This window comes from Sinocyclocheilus rhinocerous, unplaced genomic scaffold, assembly GCF_001515625.1.
Source record: "Sinocyclocheilus rhinocerous isolate Xijiao unplaced genomic scaffold, SAMN03320098_v1.1 scaffold445, whole genome shotgun sequence".
Classification (NCBI taxonomy): domain Eukaryota; kingdom Metazoa; phylum Chordata; class Actinopteri; order Cypriniformes; family Cyprinidae; genus Sinocyclocheilus; species Sinocyclocheilus rhinocerous.
The window spans coordinates 633,909-645,208 of record NW_015645566.1 but is presented as its reverse complement, the minus strand read 5'-3'; the positions used below and the strand labels follow the sequence as shown (position 1 = coordinate 645,208).

The window sequence follows — 11,300 nt, the reverse complement described above, 5'->3', positions numbered from 1 at the left end:
TCTGTCCAACCAATGTAAAATGTCAATATTGCCATATTTTTATAGATGAAAAACACAATAGCACATGAATACGATTTTATTTGAAAAGTTGAACTTTGTTCTAAGGACTATCTTGTGATAAAAAACATCCATTTGGTCTCCTTCAGTCTATTCAATGGGAGTATTGTGAAAATAATGTAGCCTAGTATGTTAAGAAAAAAAAACTACATTTCATGTAAGGTACTAGCACCTGGGTATTATCTGTTCAATTCATTAGGGATATTATAATAAAATATTATTACTAAGGCTTATTAGTTGAATGCACAAAACATGCAACTTTTTCCAAACAGATGGATATACTTGTCAGTGTCTGTATTTGTTTATCATGCTTTCTGTTTATTTATTATTTATGTTCCATCATGTGTTTAAAAGGAACGCATTGTGCTGAATAAGAGTCATAATAAAAGTAAACCGAAAGCACTTTTCACACACTGAAGAACTCTTGAGTGCGAACTCTGAGTCTGGGACTTCACGGAAAACCAAACCAAAACAGAAAGGGTAGGTTATATTGTTTATTTATTAAATACCAGGACATGTGTTTAATCTATGCATCTTTATTTTCGGTGTTATTCGTGTTGTTGTGTTTAGCTGTGTAGCTATTCTAACTGGCAAGCTAATGTTTACGTTACACATATACACTGCTACTGCTTTCTGCTAGCGTAACTACACATTCTGACACTTTAAACGTATAAGATAGTGTTATGTTTGTGCATTTGCTTTAATAAAATAGATTTTGATATTATAAAATGAAAAAGTTTACGTTTAGTAGCTATTGTTAAAAGCGGCTAAAAATCTCGATGATCGTCTAATAAATGCATTGTTTTGTTTCGAAAGTAAATTAACTAGTACAGAATACAACAACAACAACAAGGAATCACAATAATAACTTTATATTTTCTTCCTAAATACGGCAGTTACTACAGTAAAACTGCTGACTGTCGTCAAACATTAACCATGGGTTATTGGACTTCGTGTGTGTCATTAATACGATGACTTACTTGCCTTGGTACGATGCTTTAGTGCTTCAGTACGGCATTGTACATGAATATGACAGAACCAGTGTGTATACATACATACATATATATATATACATATATATATATATATATATATATATATATATATCTATATATCAGAATTCACATGCTATTTGGGATCTGAACCCATCACTGTACCACGATGCAGATCCCATAAGCAAGAATAAGAAATGAACTATGGTATTTTGACAAATTATGGTTACCATTGTACATTACATAAACTGGTCTTACCTTTAGGGCATTTAAAGTTTTAAAGTACTAAGTAGTGAATATGAGAACAGGTGATCACTTTTCATTTTCACTATTACATGAACTGTGCCAGAAGCGGAAGTGAAACAAACCGTAAATCTGCTCCATATGGCGACCAACAAGAATAAGATGAGTCTCAGAGAAGATCTGACATGTGCCATCTGCTTTGAGCTCTTCAAAGACCCTGTGATGCTGGGCTGCATGCATCACTTCTGCAGGAGATGCATCGTGTCATACTGGAAGACGGTTAGGGGTCCTGTGTCCTGTCCTCAGTGCAGACAAGAGTTTCCCAACAAATGCTTCCAGACCAACTACTTAGTAGCTGGCCTTGTGGAGAAGGTCAGGGCCAGCTCCACATCTGCATCTGTCAGGTATCTGGAGGTGAGTTGTCTTTCCACAGTCAGGAAAAGGCAAGTCTGTAGCTTAGTATCTTGTTTTAAACCAAGTTTCTTGTGACTAGCGTGACCATCTGTCTTTTAATTGTATCAACTGTTTATTTTGCCCTACATCGTGAGAAGTAAAGAAGAGAACATACACTACCGGTCAAAAGTTTGGGACGAGTAAAACTTTTAATGTTTTTTAAAGAAGTCTCTTCTGCTCATCAAGGCTGCATTTATTTGATCAAAAATACAGAAAAAAACAGTAATCTTGAAAAATTTTATTACAATATAAAATAATGGTTTCTATAATTTTAATATCCTTTAAAATATAATTTATTTCTGTGATGCAAAGCTGAATTTCCATCAGCATCATTACTCCAGTATAAAGTGTCACATGATCCTTAAGAAATCATTCTAATATGCTGATTATTATTAGAATTATCAATGTTGGCAACAGTTGTGCTTTTTTTGGAAAATGCGATACTTTTTTCAGGATTCTTTGATGGATAAAAAATAAAAAAGAACAGCATTTTTTCAAAATATAAATATTTTCTAACAATATAAATCTTTGCTGTCACTTCTTATTAATTTAACACATCCTTGTCCTTTAAAAAACATTAAAAATCGTTCTGATCCCAAACTTTTGAACGGTAGTGTATGAGTAATGTCAGCATTAAATGACAAGTTCTGTTTTTCATTAAATGTTTCTTGAAAATGTCCTTCCTCATTTTTGAGATATAAAAGTCTGTAAAGCCTCATGAAGAAAGGAAAAAATGAAATCGCATCATATGACCCCTTTAAAAAATCACAAGCCTTAGTCGTGTGACTTGAAAATTTCCAACACACCACAAATGGATTTTGTATCATCTGCTGCTGGTCCTTGTTTTATTTCCATAGCCTTCCTATAATTTTGTTCATAATAAACCATTTCAGACATTTTATACTGAATGTTTTATACCACCTTAAGCAATATGGTTTACATACAGTATAAACATGAGTTCACCTGTTTGTTGATTGTTTATGTTTTACAGCACAGCCAGTTATGTGATTCGTGGAATTTAGGTTTTCTGTCAGCATACAATCTGGTCCACCGCCCACATAGTCACGAAGAGGCCAACCACAGTTCATCTTTGTGTCTACTAGGGCTGGGTAAAAAATATCGATATCTCGATATTAATCGATTCAAATTTTTACGGAACGATATCGATTCTTAAATCCCAAGAATCGATTAGTCTAGCCTGTTTTCAGTTAATGGACGGAACGTTGAAGGGCACTTCCCATCCAATATATCGCAATAAGCTTTGTGCTTTGGTACTTTTAATATGAAACAAATCCTCAGATTTCAAATTCTGTCCATTGTATTGCAGTATTCAAACAATAAATGTTTAATGTGGAGTGACAGATCTCTGTAGCGCCTCCTCAGTTCAACAGATGCGGCAGTGCGAGGCACACGTGAACTGATCGTCTCCTCCACATTAATACCAGTTTCAGCACAAAATAAACATGACTAAACATCCGAAGGTAAGTTAAAAGAATGAGTACACCTTTACAATCCGTATCTTGTATCAAGTAATCGCTCCATCAGTGTTTCAGTTTATGTTTGAATAAATCCATCAAGTTTTTATGACAGCCACCATTATGTTTATATTTCAAAAAAATTAATTGAAGTAGAAATATTATGTAATTGTAACTTTATTATTTTAAAAGCTTCATTAAGTGTAATTTTAACAAATCAGTCAATTTTAACCTTCAATATTATAGTAATGTAGCTGACTCTCATGTATATTTTACAGCATTAGTTGAGAGATTTTTTTTTCCTTGAGAAAATTTGGCATGGAAAATTATACCTGATATATATCCAAAATAATTTATATCGAATCAAATCGAATTGGTAATCGAATCGAAGTGCAAGCTTGTGAATGAGAATCGAATTGAATCGTGAAATTTGTGTCAAAACCCAGCCCTAGTGTCTACATGCCATTAATCTGAATTAAATGTACAGAAGTGCCGAGCCAGTTTGTGACTTGTTGTAGAAAACACATAAAAATAGTGGAAATTTGGAGTTTCCATCCGATAAAGATTTGATTAGTTCTTATGATTATTATGTTGTATCAGGCATGTGCTAACTAACAATAAAGAGAAAACCATATTTTGAGTTGGTTAGTGCGCCAACATATAGCACAACTGTGCTCACGGCGACCCAAGTTCGATTCCCGTCTCGAAGTCCTTTGCCGATCCCTCCCCCCTCTCTCCTCCCAATACTTTCCTGTCTGCTCTCTACTGTCCTATCTAATAAAAAAAAAACTTTCACGTTTAGATATACTTTATTATACTTAAATATACTTTATTAATTTAGATTTAGATTTCCTTTATTGATCCCAAATAGGAAATTGTTATATCATAGCATCTTAAAAATAACCTTAAAATGACAGGTCTACTAAAATTCAATTAAAAGAAAACTACAGTTCTGCAACAAACACTTGTCATTAAATATTAAATAAACATGAATGTACAAGAAACCAAAACCTAAAGCGTTTTTTATGAAAAGTAAAGTTCAGTTATGGTAGGTTTACCTGCTCACATGTTTTGTTCACTTGATTTTGCTCCAACTTTATATCACATAAACAAGTCTCGGTATCACCAGTGACCTCATAATACAGGTGCATCTCAATAAATTAGAATGTCGTGGAAAAGTTTTGTTGAGATAGTGAGTTGGTGGGTTTTTGTTAAATGTGAGCCAAAATCATCACAATTAAAACAACCAAAGACTTAAACTACTTCAGTCTGTGTGCATTGAATTTATTTAATACACGAGTTTCACAATTTGAGTTGAATTACTGAAATAAATGAACTTTTCCACGACATTCTAATTTATTGAGATGCACCTGTATTATACATGAATGATATGATCCAGTACCTCACAGTGAATCATAATTGAAGTTGCAACAAACAAACAGGAGAGACCCAGTGTTATCGCACGAGGATGTGAATCTATGGAATTTGTTTCAAATGGTTCGCTTCACTTCACTGCACATTACAGTGCCTCTGAGTCTGATCACACTGAGAAATGATTTTAGAGTTTTTGTTTTTCAGACGACCCACTTACTTATTAATTAAACTTTAAACTGTGCTCTTCAGATAAAAAGACAAATTCTAGGACATTTAATTTTTATGTACTCTAACATGCTGGTTTTGCAACTCCACTTTACATTTTTAATGTTTATTTTTATTGTTGACTCTGTAGATACTGAATCCTGGGATTTGCTTGAAGCCAGTTTAAGTGTGATTTTGGAAAGCACTAGTCTTTTGTCAGTAAATGGACTGTGCTGACTAAGGCTGAGAGACAATCATGAAACTACTGTTTTGGTTTTCTTTAATACTGTGTCTGTGTTTACCAATTGCTCTTTTCTAGAAGCAATTAAAGGACCGTCTAGAATCGCAGTTCTCCATGAAAGAGGCCTACGTCACTATGATCCGTGAGGACAAAGACAAGATGGAGAAAATAAAAGTGGGTCCACCTTCAAAAGAGAAAGATCACAATGTGACACTTCCTGCAAAACAGAATCACACAACTCTCCCTTTCCTCCCCTCAGAAAATGGGATCTGAGCTGCAGGGGCGAGTGCACAGCGACTTCCAGGCTCTGCATCACTTCCTGCGGGTGGAGGAGGAAGCCATGTTGGAGCAGTTGAAGAGGGAGCAAGAGGAAATGCTGCAGAGGCTGGAGCGACATCTGGAGGCCCTACAGGTGGCCATCAGAGACGTGGAGCAGAACATCAACATGCTACGACAGACTGCCAGCAGCACAGACCAATCTGTACTTGTAGAGGTGATTATAATGACTGTTTCCATTTGTAATGCTGCTGCTGCATATCCATTTGTCAAAGAACTAATATTTGGAATATTAATGTCATATTTACACAAGAACCTAGAGTGCTGGTTGTCAGAATGAGTTATTAGCGAAGTGTAGCTACAGCCACAGTCTCATATATATTTCACACAACAGCAGAACTGTAGAAAAAAATCAATTCTACAGTGATTTGAGCATGTGCTGTTAATTATCAGACAGATGGTTTGCTTTTGCTATGTTCTTGCTAGCTTCTGTAGTTGAGTCAGCTAAATAACCTGTTTGATTCCATTTCCTTCCTCCACAGCTTCCAGAATTGAATTTCAGGTGAGTAGCTATTAAAAAGCTATTTTTGTTATTATTTACCACCCTGTAGATAGCTGATAATATTCCTTGTATGACTCTTTAATAGTCTGTACCACTAAAATTTCACAGTTCTTGGTACCAGTTTCGGTACCATAGTACAAACTACTGGAACTATTTGACTATTTTATTCAACTATTTGAAAATTAAAAAATACTAAGGGTGTAATTTATTATTGATAAAAATAATCATTTTTCTCTACAAAATTTTTAATGTCTTTATTATTAAAACCTTGATGCCTCTATGACTCCAGATCGCCCCTGCAAGAGCTGAATATCACCCTGAATACTTTCAGAAGCAAACACATTGCTCCTCTTCAATACACTATGTGGCGAAAAATGTTTCAACATTTGAGTCCAGGTAATTTGTCAATAACACTTTGCCACGATACTTTATCCACTAAACACTATGTTTAATTAGTGGTCACTACATGATCTTTAATATTTGTATTTGTACTATTTGTTTTAAAAAAGCAAAGCCAATATAGGAGGTATTGAAGTTGAGAAATAGCTCAAGGTATTCATTTTCCTCTGTAACAGATGGTGTTATTGCCATAGTGACAGTACGAATAGCCCCCCTAGGGCAACAGAGGATTCAGTGATTTGTCGAATGGCGCAGTGGGCTCATGTTACGCCTGTTTCACAATACTCCGTCTGCAGTGCGTGTGCGTTGCGGTTTTTTTACGCACCCATGTTAACGGATTAGAGCTTTCACACTGCACGCGGTTGCGGTCCGTCAGTGCGTTCCAGGAGCGGCGCGTCTGCAGCAGTGCAGCGATCGTTTACACACCGAGTCTATTTTTGCTGTGCTGCACGTGCTGAATTAAAGTGACAGCGCTTTGTTCGCGGTAAAAATGAACATTGATTGACAAGGAAATTTAGTAATTTCACAATAAATAGATATAATTAAAGTCTACTGTGTTTCACAGGCTTTTTGGCTAAGTTTAAAACAAAGAAAAGTGCACTTTTAGATAAAGAAGGCAACATATGCACTTGTGTCTTGTGGAGGTAGAAAAACAAAGTTCTTTAAGACCCGCGGGACTGTTTGTAATAAAGATTTAAATGTAAAAGGCACCAGAGCCAACTGTTTCTGTCAGTGATGATAATGATCTTTAAAATCGCATCATATGACCCCTTTAATATACAAATCTAGAAGCCAAATGCATTTGATACGCTGTTTATATTGAGTTTAAACGTGAATATATGTCTATGAAAGATTGTATAACTGTACTGTGATAAAAGAGGATCTGCTGAAAAAGCACTTTCAGTATAGGCTAACTACGTTTGGATTTGAAATCAAAGTAATGGATAAATGTTGTATTTGTGTATTAAACAGCCGCAGATCAGGAGCGGACTGCAAACGCGTCCTGTGTGAAAGCACAATGAGTCCGTGCTGCTTCTGCACCGCATACGTAACGCACACGGACCACATACGCACTGCAGACGGAGTATGTGAGAAACAGGCGTTAGACCATGATTCGGATGTCAGTTTTAGCAGTCTTCACAAATGTTTGTTTACATAGAAATGTAGGGTTACGCCCTTATCAGGAAATGATGAAAAACTGCAGTTGTCTGTTCTACTGATTTCATTGTATTTCACTTCCATGTTGCACATCAGGGTTTTAAAGCTTACACATAGTATAAAAACACTGGTACTGTTACGTTTCATACCATCTAGCACATATCTTCATAGCACACATAGCTGTACCAGTTCCACTGGTTCATTTAAATAAAGTTGGATTTTTATTTTGGCTTTAAAGTCAAATCACACAAACTAAAGGTTATTGGCTATTAATAAGGCACAAGCACTTTGATATGTCCCCATACAGTATGATGCTCAAATTTCAGTAAGAAATGTGTCTTCGGTTATTCCTTACATAAAATAGATGGAGCTCATCAAGTTGGACATGATAATTAATGACTTGCGGTTCAATGAAAAAGTGAATAACCCTTACAGCCATTTGAATGAGTGGTTAGACTGATTTAAAAAACAGTAAATCAGTTCAAGACTGATTTGTGAGTTCTTTTGACCGTTTTTTAAGAAAGATTGGGCTCCTAACACCATAAGCTGCATCCAAAATGACACACTATACACTATGCACTTATACATTATGTACTTATGCACTATGTACTCAACCATGTAGTGTATTAATTATATTATGTTATTTTGTCATTAATAATCGGTGTCTGATAGCCCCTCCCCCTTCGCTACATAATTAAAGCTGTGACAGTTGAGTGCATTAAAGGGATAGTTTTTTACCTCTGATTCACCGCAATGTCCGAACTGTCCTGAGCACGCGCTCTCAACAGCCGGAGCGTGACGCGTCTTCTTCTTGCTTTATGGCGGATCGCAGACTTATAAGTGCATTACCGCCACCTATCTCTCAAATGGACCATTGACACTCTATCTACAATCCCAATTAGGAGTGTCAATGGTCCATTGGTTTTGTTTGTGTATGTTTTTTTTACTCTCAAAGCCGTGATTCCCATTCACTTCCATTATATGACTGACAGACTGCAACGGTTTGAGTTAAAAATCTTCGTTTGTGTTCTACTGAAGAAACAAAGTCACCTACGTCTTGGATGCCCTGGGGGTAAGCAGATAAACATCAAATTTTCATTTTTGGGTGAACTATCCCTTTTAAGTGTTCAACATTCCACACTTCATTTTTTCGGTTATTTAAGTGCATTTTTTCTTTTTGGAATTTTCAGTGTGAACAAGCTACTTGCACTATTTCTACTACAAAACGTCATAGAATAGTGCATAAGTACACGATTTGGGACGCACCTCATGTCTTAACCAGATGTGATGTGATAAGGTTCCAGTGACAAGCAGTTTGCGTGTCTACACCAGACACGACTTAACTACAAGATAAAATCAACCAACCAAAAAAAACAAACAAAAAAAATAAATAAAAACAGCCAATCAGAAGAGTGCTGTTTTACACTCACAGTGAAATGGTAAATACATAATCAAATTAATAAAATTGATGCCATCCATTTTAACATTATTCAAAATACATTATCCCTGACTGATACTGATCTTTGTCAGGGAATACACTTGTTTGTTCACATAAAGTTCATAGTTTGAATAGTTTAACTTTTTTTTCTGATCTGAAGAGACATTTTTGCTTTCATTATGGCTATTAAATTCATGCAAAAAGGATATTCAAACAGTTCAAATCATATGATAATTCAAATCATTGAGCTGTTGTGCTGGTTAGGGCAAAAACATGGAAAAGATACCTTTTATTTCAGAGTTATTGTTCACAGTTTGGATGACAGATCATGCTGTATGTTTCGTTTTTGCATTCAAGCAGCGAGGGCAACTAAACTGCTTTTATTACACAGCTGAAACATTGTTTTCTTGCACAAGCAGAAGAATGTAGGCAATCAAGAAACAGTAACAGATCTGAATATAATGAAAAACCCTTTCATCGATTCAAGCTTTTTTTTTAAATTCACACAGTTCACAAAACCCAAGGTTTTGCAGTCGATGCCATTTATGATAGTGTGTCTTTTATTCCCAGGCCCAGCACCATTGATATTTAATGAGGACACAGCTCATCCCAGTCTACAGCTTTCCAGGAACAAAACCCAAGTCATCGAGAGCGACAAAATGACCAGTTACACATGTGATGCCAAACGCTTCCTTCAGTGTGTCAACATTCTTGCAACAGAAGGCTTCCAGTCTGGCAGGCATTACTGGGAGGTGGATGTAAGTAACAATCCTAAATGGGACCTAGGTGTTGCTCTGGAGTCAGTGAATCGTCAGGTCAGAGTTAAGCTGTGCCCTGAGAATGGGTACTGGACCCTCCGGCTGCGCAGTGGCAGCCAGTACTCAGCCGGCACGCAGCCCTGGACGCCACTGACTGTGATGACCCCACCTAGCAGGATTGGGGTTTTCCTGGACTGTGAGGAAAGGAAAGTGTCTTTTTATAATGCAGATAACATGGCGCTGCTGTATTCCTTCTCCAGCGGGCCGAGAGGAAAAGCGTTCCCCTTTTTCAGCACGTGCCTCAGTGAACGCGGTCAGAAAGCCCAAGCCATCCGCATCCTCCACTTCCCCTTTGAGTGTCCATCAGAGATGTAAAACAAAGCCTGTAGACACTCTAGTAACCTGAGCTGTGTTCATGAGTCTGTATTTGTCTGAGGTTTTCGATATTTCACATTTGGCATCACTTTTGATACATTAAAGCCATGCAGCTCTCAAAACGCTAATCAATCATGAGGTGAATATATTTTAGGGACCACACAAAATTCTTAATTGATTTTTGTACCAGATGTCTGTTAATCGCACAGTTCAGATTTTACAAGGATTACTGATGTTAATTGATGACAGTAAAAACATTGCCATGTTACCCTCAGCTAAACCTTTATTTTATTTTAAAATCTGTTTTAGAATCAAATTCTATAGAGTCTTTATTTTTATATTTATGGAATATTACGTTTCACAAATATGGACAAAATTATTTAGCCTTTCACCTACGGTTCTTTCCTTTTTTTTTTAGTTAATTACAAATACCGAAGAAATGGAAAATAAATACTATATGGTTTAAATCAGTCCAGGTGTTTAATGTGATTCTGAAAAATTACAACAGCACTCTTTGACATGCACATTGCACGATCCTCTTTTCATCATTTCCTTTATAGATATGCAAAGTAATTATAGATACTACTTTGAAATTAATTTAAATACTTTGTTCTTTTCTGTGGGTTGTCCAGTTGTTTTCACTTTCATCATTGAAAATTTGAGCATGTTTCTAATTCCTGCTACATCAGTAGTCAGTGTTTGTTTTCTCTGTAGTCAATAAAAGTGAGCATGCGTTAGTTCGCTCTGTCCATCATTGTGTCAAGGCTCAGTGGCAGGGCAGGAAGATGTTTAGTTTGATTTATGTCTAGCTCTTCCTTCCTGTCAAATGGACAAAAACAAGCACCCTGTTCTGTTATATAGGCACAGTCATTTTGATATTTTATTTTCGATGAATGCATATGACTTACACAGCATGTAAAAAATGTGCATACCACAATGCAATATCTGCTCAATTACATTTTATAGGGTAAACAAAAAATATATAAAGTCTGACTTTCCAGTGGGGGAGAGCACCTGGGGTGGCATCCCGGATGCAAAAAACAGCAAGGATGGGGCTGCCATTATCTGTCGGAGCAGGCAAGTGCATCAACATCCTCTTTCCTCCTGCCTCCTGCAAGGGGTCAAACAAACAGAATAAGAGTCCAGGTGCCCTCAAACTACATTACTGCCGCCTTGGGACTGGGGTTTGGGGGTGTTTTGGCTGCTGGAAATAAGAGTCAATGCTCAGCCCTCCTCCACAGGGTCAGGTTGCCTTTAAACACACAGAACAGCCATGATTTAAACAGCCTATTAAC

At 36.5% G+C, this 11,300-nt stretch overlaps 1 protein-coding gene across 1 annotated transcript; it reads left to right on the top strand.

Moving 5' to 3' along the window:
- Nucleotides 1-338: 338 nt before the first annotated feature.
- On the top strand, nt 339-10,447 carry LOC107706736 (nuclear factor 7, ovary-like). Its single transcript, XM_016510543.1, has 7 exons — nt 339-537; nt 1,399-1,706; nt 5,118-5,213; nt 5,299-5,532; nt 5,858-5,877; nt 6,167-6,273; nt 9,443-10,447. Exons 2-7 carry the CDS (start codon nt 1,434-1,436, stop codon nt 10,003-10,005), a joined length of 1,293 nt encoding a protein of 430 aa, XP_016366029.1. The 5' UTR covers nt 339-537; nt 1,399-1,433; the 3' UTR covers nt 10,006-10,447.
- Nucleotides 10,448-11,300: the final 853 nt, after the last annotated feature.